Source organism: Dama dama, chromosome 10, assembly GCF_033118175.1.
Source record: "Dama dama isolate Ldn47 chromosome 10, ASM3311817v1, whole genome shotgun sequence".
Lineage (NCBI taxonomy): Eukaryota > Metazoa > Chordata > Mammalia > Artiodactyla > Cervidae > Dama > Dama dama.
In genome coordinates, this window is record NC_083690.1 from 26,749,855 (window position 1) to 26,771,158 (window position 21,304).

The following is a 21,304-nucleotide window of genomic DNA, read 5'->3' on the forward strand; positions in this document are numbered from 1 at the left end:
AAGGGGACATTGTGTTTATAAACAAGAATGTCGGGGCGGGAGGAGTCGGGAACGTTGTGGGGGGTGGGGGGGCCTGTGCCACAGCTCTGGCCGAAGATGCGTCACTATGGGGTGGGGAGGGAGGGCAAAAGGCCTGGTTGCTTCCTTCTTTCATCTTCTGGATCTGGAAGGGGAAAGGGAAGGATGAGACTTTCTCATCTTAGGGGGCATGGGGCAGGACCCGAGAAGAACAGTCCCTCCCGGCTCCCTGCCTGTCCCCTGGCACACTCACCTAGAGGGCCCCCCCCACCCCCCACTCTCCTGTGTCCCCAGCCCCCCTCCTCCCAACCACTGCAGCCCCAGCGGCAGACAACTCAGCGCCCAGCCAGCGCAACGCAGCGCAGCCCAGCAGACAGTGGTGCCCGACACCCGGCCCCACTTGGAAGCGCGGCAGTGGCAGCGGCAGTGGCTCTAGGCGGAGCTGCGAGGACAAGTGACCTCGGCGCCACCTAAAGGGAGAGGGGCGGGCAAGGGGCACAGCAGCTGGGGCGAGGGCAGGAAGAGGGGTGATACCTGTGACACGGTTCAAAGAGATGGAGGAGGGGGAAACGGGTTATCCTATGGCCAGAGAGGACAGAGAGACACCGTTATCCAGGGAGGGAGGCAGGCACAGGGGCCAGGAAAGCTGGGGAGGTTGTGGGGGTGCCTAGGAGACCATGTCTGCATGGGGCTCAGAGGGGCGAGCAGGGGGAAAGGAGGGAAGGGGCCGAGTGGGCCGCTTGGCGAAGGGCACGTGCCTGGCGGACCCCGGGAACTCACCCACCTGAAAAGGAAGGGGGGGGGGGGGCAGGCGCCTTCGCAGCACGGAGGGAGGGGGCTGTGCCAGGGCTTAGGGGGGTGGATGGGGCTCCGAGGTGGGGAGCCTCTTACCCTCCAGGTAGTTCCGAGCAACAAACTTGAGGATTTCGTCGATCCCGATGACTGGTAACGAGATCTTGAGGACCATGAGCCAATGGTACAGGTCCAGGGCTTGGAGCTTGAAGATCATCTGGGTGAGGGGGCGGGGGGGGGGGCGGGGAGGCAGGAACGGCAGTGAGAAGGAGCCAGCAGAGCCGCCACTGCACCAGCCTGACCATCCCTCCCTCTGGACCCCTGCAGAGGCCCCCGTGCGTGGGAGGCAGGCGGCCCCTGGCCAGAAGAGGGCTCACCGGCAGAGGGTCCACGTAGAGGATGAGGAAGTGGAGGGACATGGAGAGGCAGATGGAACCCACCAGCCAGATGTTCACCCAGGGTGGCATCCGCACAAGGGACTGATTCTCAGACAGGCTGCAAGGGGGCGGCGGGTAGAGCCAGGGTGGGGGGCGCACAGGGGAGAGAAGTGATGAGCAGGAGGGCCGGAGGACAAAGGCGGTGGTCTCCACACAGGCAGGGGGAGGGGGCGTGGGCCCACCTGTTGAGAGCATTGCACATCTCGATGGTAACCAGCACAGACAAGGCCATGGTCATGGGCTCGGGGGCCTCGAAGACCTCACAGTCCACACCCTCGAAGTCGGGGTTGTGCTCCGAGCACTTCATGAAGTGAGTCTGCCGGGGGTGAGGGGAGAAGCTGGGATCCCCCAGAAGTCTCCATGTCACCCTCCTTCACTGCCCCCTCCTCACGCCTTGGTCCTGCCCTACCAGCTGGTTGTAGGTGACGTGAGGCCCGTCCTCGGCATACAGGAACCACCAGGCCGCTGCTCCCACGGTGGCTGCACCCACATAGCCTATGGAGGAGAGGCGATGGGAGTTGGGGGGCCAGGGCTGGGAGATAGGAGGGCTTGAGAGGGCCTGGTGGCCATGAACAGTGGTGGAGGCAGAGGGCCCGCCAGCCAGGGTGGCTGCCATGGGGAAGCTGAGGGTGGGGAAGAAGCTTGGGCTTCCATCCTGCTCACCCCCAATTGCCATGTAGCGGAAGAAGAGCCAGCCACTGATGAGGGGCTCCTTGGGGGTCCGGGGGGGCCGGTCCATGATGTCCAGGTCTGGGGGGTTGAAGCCCAGGGCTGTGGCCGGGAGCCCGTCCGTCACCAGGTTCACCCACAGCAGCTGCACGGGGATCAGGGCCTCAGGCAGCCCCAGGGCGGCTGTCAGGAAGATGCTGCCAGAAGGAGGCGGTCACAGGTCTGTCCTGCCTCCCAGGCCTGTGGTCACCCTGTCCCCCACACCAGCCCCAGGTTCCCCGCCGATCGCCCTTCCTGCTGCTCACCAGACCACCTCACCCACGTTGGAGGAGATGAGGTAGCGGATAAACTGCTTCATGTTGTTGTAGATGGCGCGGCCCTCCTCCACGGCGGCCACAATGGTGGAGAAGTTGTCATCAGCGAGCACCATCTCAGAGGCCGTCTTGGCCACGGCAGTGCCAGATCCCATGGCAATGCCGATCTCTGCCTTCTTCAGCGCAGGGGCGTCATTGACGCCATCACCTGTCTGCAGGAAGAGAGAGAAGATGGGAGCTGACGCCTTCCTCATACCCTCCTTGACACTCTCCCATCTGGGCCCAAATTCCTCCCCTCTGCGCATCTCACCAGGGCCCCCGCTCAGCCATGTCCTCCCTGGGCCCCCAGCTTCCCAAGCCCAACATCTCAATAGCCACGGAGCAGACCCCGCATGCCCCGGTCCCCGCACCATCGCCGTGATCTCATCGTAGGACTGCAGATACTCCACGATCTTTGACTTGTGGGAGGGCTCCACGCGGGCGAAGCAGCAGGCGCGTCGGCAGGCCTCCCGCTGCTCGGCCAGGGGCAGGTCATCGAACTCCCGGCCAGTGTAGGCCCGGTCAGCCACATCCTCGTTCTCCCCGAAGATGCCAATCCGTCGGCAGATGGCAATGGCCGTGCCCTTGTTGTCCCCAGTGATCATGATTACTCGGATTCCGGCGTCTCGGCATAGTTGGATGGAGCCCATGACCTCCTTGCGGGGCGGGTCCAGCATGCCCACCACGCCAACGAACGTCAAGTCCGTCTAGGGGGGCAGAGCAGAGAGTGACAGGCTCAGGGGAGGAGGCTCGGCGGGGGCAGGAGAGCTGTGTCTACGCCTGGTGCTCAGACCTCAGCCAGGGCTCTAAGCGCAGGGGCCGGAAACGTTCCTTGTTCCCATGACAGCCTGTGGGCCTGGTGATGCCAGGGCATCCTTGGTGGCAGATCCTGTCTTTCATAGAAAGAACACAACCTGGATGTGAGGGAGGTGCTTTCTGCTTCCAGCAGGGCCACTTGCTTGGTCTCCAGCTTTGAGTGTTACCTGCCAGGCCACACCGTTCTCTCTATAAAATGGAGTGGACTTCCGTCCTACTCAGAGCAGGTCCACGAGATAAAGAGCCAGTGCCAGAATACAGGTGGGTGCACCTCTTAAGACAACCTCACTGTGGGACTTCCCTGGCAGTCCAGTGGCTAAGACTTTGCCTTCCAATGCAGTGGGTGTGGGTTCGATCCCTGGTCGGGGAGCTAAATCCCACATGCCTCGGGGCCCAAAAAATCCCAAAACATGAAACGGAAGTAATATCATAACAAATTCAACAAAGACAAAAAACCCCCCCACAAAACCTCACTGTGGAAACACCCAAGCTGAACCCAAGCCGGCTGGCTTCTGTTCTGGAACAAGTGCCTCACCCTCGTATCAGATGAGTCCACGGACCACAGGCCAAGCGGCCTGGACTGGAAGACTCCTGAGATTCTTTCAAACTCTGACATCCTGTGACTCCAGGCCCCGTGACGAGGGAGGACGTGACGGGTGGCAGAAGGGGTGAGGCAGGTGACTCACCTCGTACTCCATGAACCTGGTAGAGTCATCCAGGACCATCTCCTCTCGCTTGGGGGGGGTGTCCCGGGTGGCCAGCGCCAGGCAGCGCAGGGTGTCCCGGCCAGTACCCCACTCCTTGATCACTGACAGAATCTTCTCCTTCACCGGCCCTGTCATGGGCACCCGGGTGGTGCCAACTCGCACGTAGTTACAGCGATCGATGACCCCCTCGGGGGCACCCTAGTGGAGCAGAACAACACTCAGAGACCGCTGTTCTTTCCAACACACGGTGAGGCAGCATGGGCAAAGAGAGGGGCTCAGGATTAGGAAGAAGAGGGGCCAAGGCACACGCGGAAAGTCCTGACCTTGACAAACATCTTATTGCCCACAGCAGCCCGGGATTTCGCTGGAGAGCAATAGACAGACATGGACTTTCTGTCCCGGGAGAACTCCAGGGTGAATTCTTTCTTCATTAGCTGGCGGATCACCTGGGAGAGAGGAGACAGGGAGGGAGAGGCCAGACTTGAGACGGACGGGGAAAGAGCGATGATGCTGTGCTAGAGGGGAAGAGTCCCAGACCCCTAAAAGCATAGCCAAAAAAGATCTGGAGGTCAGAGCAGACCGCAAGCTGAGTCTGAGATCAAGCTGAGTCTGCTACCTACAGCAGAAATGGAGAGAATTCCAAGGCTAGTGGTGCTACAGTCTTAGTGTCCAACTGAAAGCATGATAGAAACAAGATGACGTAGTGTGGCACTGTCCAACAGAACCTTCCAGAATGATGGGGATGTTTAATAATCTAGGTGGTTGAATGCAGTGCAACTGAACAATGGCTGCTGAGTCCAGGATATGTGGTTAGTGCAATTGAAGAACTGAGTTTTTACTTTGTTTAATAATTTAAACGTAAGCAACCACATGTGTGGGTCTCTGTGTTGTTAGACAGTGGGGAACTGGTGCCTGGCATGCAGTACTAAGCATCTCATCAAAATGAATGTGCCAAATGCAGCCTGGATGTTTCTCCACAAAACAATAATAGCAACAATAGATAAAATTTTAAATATGTTGATGTCTATATAATCATTTGTAAATTTTTTTAAATGAATCCTCTATTGATACTTAGGTGGTTTTCAATATTTTTGTTATATTAAAACAGCAATGAGCATCTTGCCTTTACCAAAAAAAGAAAAAAAGAATGAGTGGTGTGGGGAATATAATGAGACACCCCTGAGGAAATCAATAAAGACATTCAGTAAATATTAACAGTGGGAACTTAGAGTAATAATCTCAGATTTGGACTTGTGTATCAGGGAAGCAGATGCATATGAGGTAGTCATATTTCTCAAATCCTAAATCAGGTATTGAAAGTGTTAGTCACTCAGTCATGTCTGACTCTTTGCAGCCCCATAGACTGTAGCCCGCCCCCATGACTGTAGCCCGCCAGGCTCAGAGGAGCCTGGACTTCATGGAATTCTCCAGGCCAGAATACTGGAGTGGGTAGCCATTCCCTTCTCCAGGGGATCTTTACGACCCAGGAATTGAACCCAGGGTCTCCCATATTGTAGGCAGAATCTTTACCATCTGAGCCACCAGGGAAGCCACAAATCAAGTCTTGAGAGCTGATAAAAAAAAAAAAATGAGTGTGTTCCTAGAGGCAGTGGGTAGCCGCTGGCATTGGGCTATCCCAGGATGGGTCACTTATGGTTTCTGGGACGAGCTCAGTCCCTAGGAACATGGTGGGGAAGGTGACTGTCGGTGCCTCCAGGGATGCTCCAGCTGGGCGCCAGAAAGAGCGGTGTAAGTGAGGGACAGGAGGCCCGCTCCGAGTCAGCCTCGCCAAGGAAAGCTGTGGGCAGGCTGGCTGCTTGTTCGGGCTGGCTCCCAGCACAAGTGCCTGCGGGGCCCCGTCTCCTTAGGTCCTGGCCTGTACAGGGTGGAGACAAACGGGAGGGAGCGCCCAGACTCACCGAGTTGCAGGCGTTGGCCCTCTCTACCTTCGAGAGGTTTCTCACTTCAGTGTTGAATACATTCATCTTCTCCACCAGGGTGGTGAGGGCCGTCTCGGTGGCCTCTCCCACCTTCTCATAAACACCTTTGGTCTGAGAGGGCAGAGGAGGAAGAGCAAGTAGGTGCCCTGGGCTCCTGGCCCCTTGCTCCCACCTTCCACCTAGAACAGGAAGGGAGCAAGCTACTCTCTTCCCCTTACACCCTAGAGAGGCTTGGTACGAGGGACCCCCTCCCCCAGACCCCTTCTTTAAGGCCTGTCAGGGAGGCCTGGATGCAGACAGCTCGAGGGGGAAGGAGGGTCCACTTCAGAAGAGGAGAGGTTACCTCATTGAAGTCCAAGGAGGAGTCATTGCAGAGGGCACAAATGGTGGCCAGCTCCACCAGCCCGTCATACTGCCCTGAGCGGACTGGCTTATCATTCTTCAGGCTGGCGGCGGGGTGGGGAGGAAGGAAGGGAAAGAGACAGGTAGAGAAGATGGGGGATGAGATGCAGAGAGAGCCTGGGGAAAGCAGCGAGGGACGGGGGGTGGGGAGGTGGCACCAATGTGGTGATGAGCGGCGGGGGGAGAGAGAACAAGGTCAGGGAAGGAACAGGAGAGAAACAGGAAGACAAAACTAGAGGGAGGGCCCTGGGAGAGAGAGGCGGTGTGTGTGTGTCTGTGTGTCTGTGTGTGTGGTGGGGAAGGGGCACAGGGACATGGAAGACGACCTTTGGGGGGACTTACACCTCTCCTTCAGGAGCGTAAGTGGAGCCAGTGATAGAGAACTCGTTCAGCAGGCAGAGGTCCCCATCTACCCTGTCGATGATGAACATCTGAAGAGAAGGGGGTGCACACACATGGCTAACTCTCCCTGTGTCCAAAGGTAGTCTGCACCAAGGCGAGGCCTGGGCCACGAGCATCCCTGTCCAGCCAGCTGCACACACTCACCCAACTTCCCCCACCATCCTCCCCACTCATTCTTTCTTTTTCCTTCCTGCATCCTCCCCTGGCCCACCACTCCCTTGCAAATCATTCTTCTTATTCTGTGTCCATGGCCTTAAAAGTTACGGGACTTCCCCAGTGATCTGGTGCTTAAAACTCCACACTCGCAAGGCAGGGGTCTGGGACTGGCTCCCCGGTCAGGGAACTAGATCCCATGTGCTGCCACTGACAGCTCACATGCCGCAGTGAAGACCAAAGGTCCCGGTACCACGACTAAGACCCTGCACAGACAAATAAATAAAATGAATATGTATATATTTTTAATTATTGCAGGGCTTTCCTGGTGGCTCAGTGGTAAAGAAGCTGCCTGCTTATGCAGGAGACACAGGTTCGATCCCTGATCTGGGAAGATCCCACATGCTACGGAGCAACCAAGCCCGTCTGCCATTACTGTCAAGCTGTACTCTAGAGCCCAGGAGCCACAACTACTGAGGCCACGTGCCATGGAGCCCAAGCTCGGCCACAAGAGAAGCCACCACAAGAAGAAGCCTGCACAGTGCAACGAGAGAGTAGACCCTGCTCGCCACAACTAGAGAAAAGCTCACGCAACTAGAGACCCAGCATGGCCAATAAAGAAATAAAATTATTTTTAAAAAAAGTTATTGCAGGTCACACTGAAGGTCCCTCCAGACCAACTGGTAAAATAAGAGGTGCATCACAAGGTGTTCTGGGGACTGTGGCCGCCAGTCCACGTGTCAGCACGTGACCCATCTACAGCTCCAGCCTCTTGCAGCCAGATCTTCCAGTTTTGCAGGAAGAACTAGAAATTCAGGTTATTCTTCTACGAAATCCCTTAAGTTTTCAAATGTGGGCAATGAGTTCATTTTTATGAAACACGACAGGAGCCCAGTGGCCTGGCTTTGACGCCTGTGCTTTGGAGGGAATGTAGGTCACGCAGCACAGAGGTGAGAAGGCCACCCTGAACCAGCGCAAGTGTGGAAGGGACAGGGCTTAAGACACGTTCCAAGATAAAATGGTTCTGTGGCCAGCAAAGTCTGCGAAAATCTGGGTTAAACAGAGTGAAATCCACCCTCTCTGTGGTCAGCCTTCTCCGAGACTTTCAAACCCCAGCAGGCCTGTGGTACAGCCTTTCTGTGCCTGGTCTGAGAGGCCTCGATGCTTAGGACAGTAATTTATTTCACAGACATGCTAGTCCCGAGAATTGTGTTTAGGTCAGGGGTTCTTTGCCTGGGGTCCATGGATGACCCCACAGACCAAGGGATCTGTGAACTTTGATCGCAAAACAAAACTAACATCTTTTTCAGGTATACCTATGGCTGATTCATGTTAATGTTTGGCAGAAACCAACACAGTACTGTAAAGCAATTATCCTTCAATTAAAAATGAATAAAAATGTTTAAATTACGTTTCATTTTTTCTGATATTTAGCATTTCCGTCCAGTTATGAATGTGGGCAATGCACCACGTTAGCATTAGCAAGACCTGTGACTTGGCCACCAATAAAATCATAAACACTCTCCTATCACGTTGCATTGTTTCAGGGCTCTCAAAATAGCATTTATACTCATCCCTGCCTCAGCGTTAGGCGCTTATGAGAACTACTGCTGGACTTGCTACTTAATACATTATTAAAGGAGCATATGTGTTACCAAATCACGAATCTGTTTTTAAAATATTTTGATTGCTGTATTTCAATCAGTGGTTTCCTCTGTAATCCAGTGTATTTTATTTCTGTTTTTGCCTGTGCTGCGCGGCTTGACAGGATCTTAGTTGCCCGACCAGGGATGGAACCTGGGCCACAGCAGTGAAAGCATCAAGTCCTAACCATTGGATCAGCAAGAATTCCCAATCCAGTGTATTTTAAAAACAGGATCTTGTGTGTTTTATTTTATACACTGAAAATATTAAATGTAGAGGTCCAGACAGCCAAAGGGTCCAAGGCACAGAAAAGATCAAGGGCCCTGGTTTAGGAAATGCCATTTGGGATTCATGTAACCAGGTTCCTCCTGCCCCGTCATGAAGAACCACTCTGGAGGGTAGTCTGGTGCACAGGCAGGCACTCTAGGGCCAGATAGACTTGGGTTTGAAACTCAATTCTCCTCCTTATTAACTATGCATGGAATTTCCCAGAGCCTCAGTTTCCTCCTCTGGAAAACTAGGTAACAAAACCTTCCCCTAATGGGGCAGCTGTGGGGGATTAGAGATAACACACGGCAGTGTCTGGCACATGGATGGAGGCCACAGAGAGCTGTCTACCCAGGACAGGGGGACTTCTCTGCTCCCTCTCATAGCGGGCAGGATGGCACCCTGTGCCTTCTGAGCATTTCTTTCTCAGGCCAAAATGAGAAGCTGCCCGTGATGAAGGGACCACCCCACCATTTCACCTCCCATCTGAGTGAGAGTTGCCACCCTGCCCTGACCTTGCAGACAGACATCTGGTTGGTGGTGAGGGTGCCCGTCTTGTCGGAACAGATGACAGAGGTGCAGCCCAGAGTCTCCACGGAGGGCAGGCTCCTCACGATCGCGTTCTTCTTTGCCATCCGACGGGTACCCAAGGCCAGGCAGGTGGTGATGACTGCAGGAAGGCCTGTGGGGAAGAAGGAGAGGGGGTGAGGGAACTAAACCAGGGGACAGAGGAAGACCTAGTGGGGTAGGCTGAATGTGTGTGTGTGTGTGTGTGTGCGCGCGCGTGTGTGTGCACATGCTCAGTCATATCCAACTCTGTGGGACCCCATGGACTGTGTAGCCCTCTGTCCATGCAATTTCCCAGGCAAGAATATTGGAGCAGGTTGTCATTTCCTTCTCCAGAGGGATCTTCCTGACCCAGGGATTGAACCCATGTCTCATCGCGTCTCCTCCACTAGCAGAGAGATTCTTTTAACAGCTGTGCCACCTGGCTGAAGAGCAGCCCCCAAAGATATCGGGTCCTAATCCTTGGGACTGGTAAATGTTATCTTATTCAGATAAAGGGTCTTTGCAGATGAGAGGGAGGAGACAGAGAGGTCGCCCTACCCTCGGGGATGGCAGCCACAGCCAGGGCCACGGCGATCTTAAAGTAGTAGATGGCACCACGGATCCAGGAGCCCCCATGCACGGGGTCATTGAAGTGGCCAATGTTGATGAGCCAGACAGCCACACAGATGAGGGAGATGACCTTGGAGAGCTGCTCCCCAAACTCATCCAGCTTTTGCTGCAGAGGGGTCTTGTCCTGCTCTGTGGCGGCCATTTGGTCACGGATCTTCCCAATCTCGGTGCCCACGCCGGTGGTGGCCACAATGCCGATGGCCTTGCCGGCTGCGATGTTGGTGCCCTGGGAAGGGGAAGAAGAGGCAGGGAGTCAGGCGACGCCCCTCGTGCTGCAATGCACCCCACGCCCAGCTGTGGGCCTCATCTCTTCCCTTGCCATCGCATCTCTCCCAGACCAGGGCCCCCTGGCTTGAGCACAGGACAGCTGGCCCTGGAGGGCTCACCGAGAAAAGCATGTTCTTCTTATCCTGGTTGACAGCTCGGGGGTCGGGAACAGGTTCTGTGTGCTTGATGACAGAGACAGACTCGCCTGTGGAGAGGGGCCGGAGGGGTTTTCAGATAACGTCATGTCCTCCTCTCAGACTTCCCGCCCGTAACTCTCTCCCTTCTCAGCCTAGGAAGGACCAAGCAATAATCCTGGAGGAAGTATGGACTCTGAAAAGAAGCCCCTGGAGGCAGATGGGAAATTCATTGCCCTTAGAGTAAAAAAGCCTTGACCCCAATCCCCGCCTGACTACTCACAAGCAGCATGGCTTTGGATGACTTAACCTCGGTTTGCTCTTCTGTGAAATGGGGACAATGATGTGTACATTTCAGAACACAGTCTTGGTGAAAATCAAATAAGCAGATGTACGTGGAAGTACGTTCTCAATTGGAGAGCGCTTTCCTGGAAGGGAGAGGCCCCCACCCTGGGGACCTTGTCTCCCTCACCAGAAGGGCAGGAGCTCAGGCAATCACCCTGAGCCAACCCAGCTGGCCTCCTTGGACCACAGAGCAAGCTCACTGGCTCTCTCCTCTCTCTCCTAGGGCAGGAACAGAAGCAGCTGAGGTTTTAAGTGGATCTGAACCCTGTCTCTGATCCTAGGACCTATGCTTCCTCACTTGGGGGCTTTTGAAAATGCAGGACAGTTCTCTGGGCAACCATGCCCATGTATCTGTGTGGAAGGGATGGGTTATTGGCCATCTGGAGATGGGCACAAAATCCCACTGTCTCCCATGACCCACTGTGTTCCAGGCTCAGGCTGTGAGCAAAGCTGACCAGGGCAGACGTCGCTGCCATGATGGGGCCAGGACGGGGGCCCTATGGTCAGGGGTCCCCTTTCTCTCTGTCCACTCAGTTCCTCCTGCATCAAATCCTCCTGTGATGTACCCCTCCCCCCGCCCCCTGGCCAGTAGACCTGTCAGGATGGACTGGTCGACCCGGAGGGTGGTGGACTTGATGGTGAGGATGCGGATATCTGCCGGGACCTTGTCCCCCACTGTGGAGAGAGAAGAGGAGTGTGAAGTCAGCAGAGAAGGGAGTTTTCTCCCTTCCGAAAAAAAACTGTCTTTGTCTGAAGACCTCACCTCCTCCTTCAGGTCTTGGGGGGGTCGCCTGGGCTATGCTCCTGTCATCCCAGCAAGGCTCTCCCTCTAACCCTCACTCCCACTGTCCCCCTGCCGAATGTTCTTCTCCCTATTAGGCTGTGAGCCTGGTGAGGGGTGGGCTGGGCACACAGCTTGTGCTCAATACGTGTACACTGTGTGATACAGGGGAGACGGGACAATCTTGTCATCTAACAAGAAACTAAAACTGAGGATTATTTCCTGTTGCTGGTCGGTAAATTGTGTCCAACTCTTTTGCGACCACACGGACTGTAGCCCACCAGGCTCTGCTGTCCATGGGGATTCTCTAGGCAAGAATACTAGAGTGGGTTGCCGTGCCCTCCTCCAGGGAGTCTTTCTGACTCGGGGATTGAACCCACGACTCTTGAGTCTCCTGCATTGACAGGCGGGTCCTTTACCACTGAGTCACCAGGGAAGCCCTAAAAGTGAGGATGGGAGACAGCAAAACAGAGGGGGAAACGAGAGGGAGAAAGGTGAGGAGGGACAGGCATGAAAAGAACTAGAGTAAATAGGGTGAGTCAGGGACTTCCCTGGCAGCTCAGTGGTTAAGACTCCATGCTTCCAATGCAGGGGTTGCAGGCTCAATCCCTGGTTGGGAAAGACCCCACATGCCACAAGAGGCAGCCCTGGCCCCCAAAATATAGGGTAAGTCAGATAGACGTGTATTCATGGACGAGAACAAAGTGGAACAGCTGGAGAAGGTAGCAAGAAACAGGAAAAAAAAAATTGGGAATTGAGAAAATCAGTATCAACCCAGACAAAAGGTGGAGGAAGAAGACAGGACAGGGAAGTGTGAGAAGAGAAGATGCTGGAGGAGAGGGGGCAGAGGTGGAGGCAGAGGGTGCAGGCCCGCCAGGTCCACATGGAGGGGATGGATGAACATCAGAAGCCTGCTGGGCCGTGGTCTGAGCATCAAGGGAAGGCAGGAAGCCAGTGTGAGTGAGCTGGGGAGATGGGCTGGGGAGAAGGGGCATTTGCAGGAAACAGGCAGTGGGGGTTGCTGTGGGGGGTGGGGGGGTGGGGGTGGGGGCCATAGACAGCAGGGAGCTGAGAAAGGTGGGGGGAGGCCAAGGGATGTTCACAGAAGGAGGGGGTCAGCCCAGGAAACTGCCTGGGAGACACGGCGGATGCCCCACCAGACTTAGAGACCTCTCCAAGGAAGAGAACCGCCCCCCAGCCTCTCCCGCCTGGTCCCAAGGCTGGTCCTAGGGATGGGGTTTGACTGCTCTCCTTTCGCTGCTCCCAAGGTTCCTCCTCCCGTGCCAGAGGAAGCTGACGGAGGAGGGAGGAGGTCAGCAATGGAGCTGGGCGGGACACCCTGTCACCCAAGCCAAAGGGATATTTATAGACATTCATGGCGCTGACTCCAAAGGGTCACGGTGGCAGATGGGCCCTGGGATGCGGCACTGGGGTCTTCAGCCCGCCCGCCTTCCCTTTCACCAAGCTTCCCAGGGTGGCGACTTGGGTGTCTGGTGGAGGGAAGCAGGCCCTAGAAAGACATGGCTCCCTATGCCAGGGGCCTGGAGACGTGGGAAGGCCGGCGTGGGGCAAATATAAAAACCGCTGAAGGGGGCAGAATCCCAGTAATCTTAGCCTCCTGGCCCCCACCCCTCCCTGGTCAGGCATTAAGTGTCCCTCACCGGAGAGGCGGGGCCCTCCTTGAGCTCCCCTCCTCCAGGTCCCGTGCTCTCTGCTGGGGCCTGAGTTTCCCTTACATGGTCGGGGGCTCGAGCCTCTGGCCCCCCCTTCCCTTCTACCATCGCTCCTTCCCCTTTGAGAGGCCTCAAGGGCACTGAGAGGTCAAGATTTAAAGCTGACCAAGCTTGGGGGTGGGTGGAAGGAGAGGGAAGCCAGGCCTCAGGAGGGGGTGGAGACGGGGCCCTTGGCAGGGACTGGGTTCCACCTGTTGCTCGCAAGAGCTGGCTGAGAGGAGGGGGAACAAGGGGTCTGCCTGCAGCTTCGGGGACAGGACTGGCTGTTCCTGCTCAGACTCTGATGGAGAGGATGTGCCGTGGCCACAGTGCCCTGGAGTGACCCCCGAGGAGTCTGACAAGGAGAAGCAGAGACTACCAGACACCATCCTGGCTACCTCCTGGACACGGGATCGGGGCTGAGCAGCCGCCACCCCCCACATACACATCTTCTTGGCCTCGAACCCATCCTGGACCACTCGTTCCCATCACTCACCAGCCACCTCCACGATGTCTCCGGGAACAATGTCCCGAGCCTTGATCCTCTGTACTGACTTGCGGTCAGCCCGGTAGACCTTCCCCATCTCGGGTTCATATTCCTTCAGAGCCTCAATGGCATTCTCTGCATTCCGCTCCTGGGGGGAACAGGGTTGAGGAGAGGAGGGTCAGCAGAGAAAGGAAGGTGGTGGGGTGAGAAGGAACTGGTCAAGGAGGATGGGGAGGGGTAGAGATGAAGGAGCAGGGGCCAGAGTCATGGGGGAAGCTGGGGCATCACAGAGAAGGAGGCAGGTTATGTGGTCCTGGCTCCTGGCCCAGGGGAGCAGACAAACCTCACAGGACGAGTGAGGAAACCGTCACCCATAGCTGAGAATAGGTAAGGGGGTTTAGGGGTTTTCCTGGCGGCTCAGACAGTAAAGAATCTGCCTGCAATGTGGGTTTGATCCGTGGTTAGGAAGATCCCCTGGAGAAGGGAATGGCTACCCACTCTGGTATTCTTGCCTGGAGAATTCCATGAACAGAGGAGCCTGGCAGGCTCCAGTCCATAGGGTTGCAGAGTCAGACAGGACTAAGCGACTAACACTGCCACTACTACTATGGGGGTTTGGGGAAGAAAAAGAAGGAGAATCAAGGAAAATCAGGAAGCAGGGGATAGGAAAAGCAGAGGATGGTGGAAAGCAAGAGGAAGAAGGATATCAAATGAGCATTTACTGAAATCCTCCTACAGGCCAGACACAGGGCTGGGTACTGTCACACTCATCATCTTGTTAAATTTCACCACAACTCAAGGGACAGGATTATGAGTCCCATTTTATGGATGAGGAAACTGAGACTCAAGAGATGAAGGCACCTGCCCAGGGTTGAACAACCAGCAAGTGAGAGTGGGAATACCAAGTCTCCTGAACTGGGCAAAAGGATCAGATGCCAGGCAAGCCCAGGGTAAGTGATGGAGAAGGAGGAGACAGGGAGGGAGGCGGACCTCAGGTCCAGCATCAGGATGTGAAAGAATGGGGGGTGGGGTCAAAGCTAACCTGCCAAACCCCCACGATGGCATTGGCAATGAGGATCAAGAGGATGACAAAGGGTTCAACAAAGGCGGTGACGGTCTCTTCGCCTTCCTCAAACCAGGCCAGCACCTGGGGAGCAAGGGAAGGAGATCAACAGACAATAAAGCCCCTCAAGTGGTTAAGGGGAGCAGACAGAGATGAGAACATGTGCAGGAGCAAAGGGGGAGGGGCATCACGGAGGCACTGCAGCCCCACATCCCTTTAAGTGCCTACACGGTCCACTCCTTTAACTCACACAAGCGCAGCCACTGCTGTTATTCAGCGGGAACAGGCGGGCACAGACATGCACAGCTCGGGGATTAACTGGGAATGCTTTCAGGTTTCCCTGACCAAGTTGCTGGCTTGTAAACGAAGCTCAGGGGACACCCAGGCCCACTACCCCCAAGCCACATCCATCCCACTGGAGCCAAAACCCGATAGAAAAAACCCTGTGGTCCTCGCAGGCGCCCTGCCCACCCGCAGCCCTCCCCCACAGCCCGAGGCAGGGAAGCTCCAATTTCATGAGGGAGCAGGAGGAGGGGATAGTGTTACGGGGCCTCCTGTACACACCCCACCCCAGCTGTTGCCACTGCCAGGCAACAGCCACAGGCAAATGTCAAGGAGCAAATCTGAGAAGGGAGAAGTGAGGTTCTGCCAGCCAGTACTCAGGGGCCCACGGGGCCTCTACTAAGAGACCAGGGGACAGGGAGACGCTTTCGCCTCCAGAGTCCTGTCTTCCAGGAGGACTACAATGTTAAGGAAGGAAGTCCAAAATGCAGGCGGGACTGCTGGGATGGTGGGTGCGCAGGGGAGCTCCAGGGCAGGAGCGGAGGCAGGCCCTAGAGAGGGGGGTGGGGGCAGCCCTGAGGCTGAGGGGTAAGGGGAGAGTCAGGTCAAGTGGACGAGGAAGGGGGTCCCGGGAGTTCCAGCCCTGATGGGGGGAGGCGGGGCGAGGCCCAGGGACAGGTGAGGGGTCTGGGCCTTTAGAGTCCTCCTCGCACCAGCAGCTCTTTCCCGCCTCTAGGAGGGAGTCTCTGTCTCGACCAATCAGCGCCAGGAGGGCGGGGCAGGAGCTCCGGGACGCTTGGGGATTGGCGGAGCCGTGTGTGAGCCCCGGGGCATGCTGGGAGCCGCGGTGGCCTGGGAACAGCAGTAGCTTCTGAGCCCCGGAGCCCGGCGCTGGGGGGGTAACCCGAGCCCTCGGAGCCCTTGAAGCTCCGGGGGCGGCTTAGCTTCAGTGTTTTGGCTGAGAACATCCTTAAAGCTTAAAATAAAACCTGCCTGTGGGGTGGGGGGGAGGACAGAGGAGTATGCAAGTCAGCGTCACCCCACTCCCTCAGTGCTAGTCTGTAGGATAGGATGCTGAGGGCTTGGACCAAAGGAGCCGCTGATTTGGGGCTGCCCACGAACATATTCTCCAGATCCCCCCAACCCACAGCCCAGGCTAGCCCCTAGATGCACCTCACCCCCAACACACTTACAAAGGAAATGCAGGCGGCCAGGAGAAGGATCCGCACCAGGAGGTCTTCAAACTGCTCTAACACCAGCTCCCACAGGGACTTCCCTGAGGGCAGAGGCAAGGGGAGGGGACGGGGTGGGGGGCGGTGTGTTAAGGTCTAACGGATGAATGCAGGGACTCCAGGTGCAGGCTGGGGTCCAGCCTGGAGCAGGAAGGGTCTAGGGTGATGGGCAGGCCATTTGGTGCTGAGATAAGGACAGAGGGAGCTGGCCCGAAGTCCAGAAACAGGCTCCTCAAAGTGGTGGGCAGTTGTTCAAGGATTGGATGCCTCAAGGAGAACGTGCCTGGAAACTTCTGCCCCCAGCCAGACTCTAACCTTTGGGGAGGAACATTTGCCCCAGGAATTGGAAGGAGAGGACAGGGAGAAGGGAATGGGGCACAGAGGGAAGGAGGTGTCATTTATGAGAGCTCAGGGCTTCCAGTAACTTACCCTCCTCAGTAGGGAGCTCTGCCCGGGGAAAAAGAAGAAAAGGACATTATTTATTTGGCATTCAGTCTAATGCCACCCACAACCAGGACTTTGTGGTAAGGTAAGAGAATCAGGCCACCAAAAAGCTGAGGTTCACCGAAGTTGTCCCAAAAAACTTCCCAAAACTCAGGGACTCAGGGATCCTGCTTTCTCAGTATCCTCCCCTCCCTTGCCCTCACAGGACCAGGTCTTGCCTCTTCCCTAAGATACCCTGGAGGGAGAGGCTTCAGTGTGTGTGTGTCAGTGTGTGTGAGTGATTGTGTGTGTGTGTGTGTGTGTGTGTGTGTGTGTGTGTTGTGGGGATGCAGGAGGGCGTTACCAGCCTTTTCCTCCAGGGAACACTTACCATTATGGCCATATTTCTCCAGATGCCGCTTAACTTGGTCCGGGGTGAGGCCTGTAGTTTCGCTCACCCCAAAATAGGCCAAACATTCTTCTGTGGTCTTGGAGTGCGCAGCCTCCATGGTGCTCCCTTCGTGGGGGCCAGGGGGCAGTGTGTTCCTTCTGGGGGGGTTCTCACACGTCGGGGGCCTTCCTCAGTGTATCCACCTGCCTGTTTGTCTGGGTTTCTTCCTCTTTCTTTCCTTCCCCCCCCCAGGTTATTCTTCCCTCCACGAAGCTCTGACCCCCGTTCCACTTGCAGCAGGCGGCCACCCCCCCAGCCCCCAGCTGGTCCTTATGAGGGAGTAGGGGGGGCCAGGCTCCCCCCTCCCTCAGACCGGGGATTGGCTGGCCGGAACTCTAGCAGGAGGGGTCAGAAGAGAGAGATATTTCTGCTGACGAGGGGGAACAGTGGGGCTGCAGCCTGAGATGTCACTCATGAGGGAAGCTAAGGTGGCCCCAGCCCCAGGGAAGGGGGGGGTAGGGAGAGAGACCTCATTTTCTGTCTTCTGCTGCTGAGCCCTTCCCCAATTGCCCTGACTTCTTCAGCTGCATTGCATTTCTTATTCCACAGTCACCCCTTCCAGCTCTTCCCTTCAGCCCACTTCTCTCCATTCCCTTTCCTCAAACCCCCTTCCCATCTCATCCCTCCTGAACCTACTTCTACTGCTGCAGTCTCATCCTTCCTTCCTGAGTTTGTTGAAATGGCAGCAGAGATACCCAACCCTCACTGGGGCTGAAAAGGGGGAGAACATCCTTTGGGGGCAAGAGGAAGTGGCTCTAGAGGGACAAGGGGAAGCAGGGAGGGGAGAGGGTCAAGGGGACAGGGCAGAAGACGGTAACCCTACCCTAGGGAGGGGTTGCTGCAGCTATCAACAAGGGATTTAGTGTCCAGGCCCCGCTAAGCAGAGCCAGGACTGCTCATCTCTCCCTAAACGCCCCCCCCCGCCCATGGCTCTAACTCAGCCTCTGGGAACAGAGCCTTCAGGGCCCCCCCACCCTTGAGAGGGAATCCCCCCCCCCCCAAGAAAATGGGATACCCAGGCAGCCGGGAAACCCAAGAGCCTACAGAATGTGCTGATGGAAGACAGAGAGGGATCAAAGTTTCAGAATGGGGGCAGGGGTCACCCCAAGTCACGGAATGAGGGTCACCTCGTCCCACACTGTGCTCTCTTCAATCCACAGGGTTTACATGGCAGACCCTGGATGGTGTGTGGTCTGTACTCCACCCTGGCCCTGAAGGAGCTGTGCTCAAGGGGAGTGAAGATGGAGCTGTGTGCTCAGGCGCTGGGCATACCCTGTGGGCAGAGGTGCAAGGGAAGGGGCATCAAAGGCAGGGGCCAGGGAAGCAGAGGCTCCAGATGCAAGGAATGGACACGGGCAGATTGATGGGGACAGGTCTAGGGGAAATAAGGACAGACGGAGCTGGGGGACTAGAGACAAGGCTGCCGGGGTCAGAGGGAAGTCTGAGGAGCAGTGGGGAAAACGGACAGCAGGGAGCTGGCAGGCGGCAGCCAGGTGGGTGGGGGCCCAGAGCTGGGTGCAAAGCCACAAGTTGTTGCTGAGCGGCTGGCTTCGGTGTCAGCTTCCTTGGAGCAGCAGCTGCTCCGAACCCCCCGCCCCCACTCCTGCTCTGGGATAGGGGCGTCTGTTGGTCACTACTAGGGCAGCGGCGGGAGGAGCAGACAGAGGGTGGCATGGGGCGTGGGCAGGGGAGAAAACGGGGGCAGAGAGGAGGCAGGTTCCGTGAGAGAATGGTGCGAGGTCAGTGAGGTGAAGCAGCAGCCTCGTGGAAGCAGCCCTGGCCTCAAGTCCTTCTTCTGTCTGGGGCCCAGTTTCCTAAGTGCACAGTGAGGCACATGGACCGCTGCAAGTGTTCTCACGGGTGCTTCCCTGTCTGGCGCCCAAGTTCCCAAGCAGACAGTGGTATAGGAGACAGTGGGGCAAAGGAAAGGGGACCCCCACTTTTGGGGGGTGGGTAGGCCAGCAGGGGTGGATGGCCCTGCAGGATTTAGCCCCCCCCACCCATGCTCATCCTTTCTTCTGCCTGCACTTGGGGGGAGGGTGACCTCTCAGGTGACTTAAGGACACAGTGCTCCTTGCCTCCCCCTTTTCACGGGTCCAATAAATCCCTCCCGGAAGCAGACTGCTGCGGTGACCTGGGAGAGTTTGGGGGGCACAGACAAGGGGTTATGCGTGCTGGGGGTCACATCACCAGGCGCCTCCACCTGGCCGAGCACCCACCCACCTTCTTAGGCCAGTATCAAGCCTTTCAGAGCTGGCTGGCCTGACCCTGCCACCACCTGGAGGAGTGACAGGGCCACTGTCTTAAAGGAGCAGGAATGCCCAAACATGGAGAAGGGGGAGAAGACTGGACAGGTCGCAGCTTCAAGGGACTCAGAACATGAGGCTGAGGGAAGGACACAGGCTTTACAGGGCACCGCTGCCAACGAGGCCCTTTAAGGTTATTCACTTCTGCCTCCCCCAACTTCTCAGAGGGGAAACGGCAGCCAGGAAGGGAAAGCCACCAGCCAAGAGCTGCAAAAGGATCACCGTCAGGGAGGCTGGGTGTGAACTGGGATGGAGGCGCATCTCTTGGAGCACCACCCCCACACACACACCACTACGCTAGGGTCTCCAGGCCCAGAGTTGGAAGGTGTTCATCCCATCCTGAGGGCTGGGGCTGAGAATGGGAGCGGTGGATTTCTGAGGGACCACTGAGGCACAGCCTGGCCATTCCCCATCAGTTCAGAACTTCGGCCAAAACATCCGTAGACAGGCTTAGAGGGAAACAGTTTCCTAGGCTCCTCCAGCCAAGACTTGCACATCTTGGGGGGGTGGGGGAGGGGGAGCTCAGGGGTCCTGGTACCCTTTGCCCACCCCTCTTCAGAAAGCAAGGCCCTGAAGGCTGGCAGGGTTTGGGGGGGGGGGGGGGGAGCCTCGCAGCACCAGTTGCTGCTAGATTAAGGGAGGATGAGTTCCTGCTTACCCTGGGGCGCCACAGCCTTCTCTCGCCACCTCACTCTGAGAACACAGCATCCAGATCCCCAATCCATCCCCCTCCCTCTGCAAGGCCAATTCTATCCCTAGGCTCCAGAGGCCCAGGTTTGGGGGAGCCCCAGGGATGAGACCAAACCAGAAGAGCTTCCCTCGGCGAGCCCCCAGGCTGGGTGGCCCGTGAGCCCAGCTGTCTCCTGTCCATCTCCCAACAGGACGCAAAGCCCAGAATAGCAAGGTCATGAGCATGGGTAGGGCCTCCTGGAGGTGGGGGCAGAGGCTGAGGGGCGTGAGCGTGGAGCCTCCACACTGCCCGGGAGGGAGGGGAAGTGGGAGGCAGAATGGGAAGGGGTCCAGCCGGATGGAGGTGGGGGAGGGAGAGGGCCAACAGAACAGGTGGGATTCTCCAGAACCTGGCTCCTCCTTGTTGGCACCTGCGGAGCTGGGAAGCCCGGGATGCCCTCAGTTGGAGGAGGGCACAGCCACAATTCAGTCCAGAGACCAGAGAGCAGAGACTAGGTGCTGTGGGGGGAGGGGTACAGTGAGCAGAGGGAGACGTCGCAAATTCAAACGCTCACAGACAGCCATGTGCCTCCTGTGAGTAAAGTGGGCCGGTGGGCATGGAGTAGATGTGGAAGGCGGGTACCAGGTGAGGCTGGATCTTCTGACTTTTGGGAAGAACCAGTGATCTGAACTTTCATGTGAAGTTCCAATGGAAACACCATCCAGACCAAGTAAACCATGTCAGCGGCTTCAACCTAGATGAACCTTCCCATTTTACAGATGAGGCTACTGAGGTCTGGAGAGGTTACACCTTGCCCAGGACACACCGCAAATGAGAAGCAAAGGCAAGAGTGGAAGCCAGCACTCTTGTATCATCCAGCCTTCAGCTTTCCAGCTTGGCTCTGAGAAGGGGGACGGGTCAGGCTGCCCCTGGGCCCCTCTGCAGCTAGGCTGTGGTGGCCACGTTCAACCTCTCCCAACACAGCCATCGTGCCCCTTGCCCAGCCCCTCACAATCTCTCCCAGCCTGCTTTCTCCCCAGGGTAGGAAGCCTCAACTGAAGAATTCAGAGCAGGAAGGTCTGAACTGATTGGAGATCATCGATCATGCTGTTGACGGTCCTGTCCCATTAAGCGAACTTGGCTGGAGACCCCAAGAAGCACCATTTGGCTCTGCACTTAACCCTCAAGAAACAGGACAGTCCCTTGGGGAGCAGTGGGTCAAAAGCTCAAGTCTGGGAGCAACAGGGACTCAAGCTGACCCAAGCCTCTGGCCTCTCAGCTCTGACTTTGGCAACACTGAGTGGGCTACCTTCCTGACCCACCTGTTCCAGCCCCTCACTGCAAACACTGGCCACAGCCGTCACAATGGAAC

At 56.8% G+C, this 21,304-nt stretch overlaps 1 protein-coding gene across 1 annotated transcript; it reads right to left on the minus strand.

Moving 5' to 3' along the window:
• Positions 1–98: 98 nt before the first annotated feature.
• On the minus strand, positions 99–17,187 carry ATP2A1 (ATPase sarcoplasmic/endoplasmic reticulum Ca2+ transporting 1). The gene is made up of 23 exons (XM_061153090.1): positions 16,897–17,187; positions 16,512–16,529; positions 16,044–16,126; positions 14,548–14,652; positions 13,515–13,653; positions 11,120–11,200; positions 10,166–10,251; positions 9,708–10,005; positions 9,116–9,282; positions 6,477–6,565; positions 6,076–6,178; positions 5,712–5,843; positions 4,116–4,238; positions 3,772–3,990; positions 2,641–2,976; positions 2,222–2,442; positions 1,911–2,113; positions 1,657–1,742; positions 1,430–1,563; positions 1,188–1,305; positions 910–1,027; positions 553–597; positions 99–163 (listed from the first exon to the last, which is right to left on the minus strand). The coding sequence occupies exons 1-22, from the start codon at positions 17,012–17,014 to the stop codon at positions 593–595; spliced, it is 2,982 nt and encodes a 993-aa protein (XP_061009073.1). The 5' UTR covers positions 17,015–17,187; the 3' UTR covers positions 99–163; positions 553–592.
• Between the last annotated feature and the right edge of the window lie 4,117 nt (positions 17,188–21,304).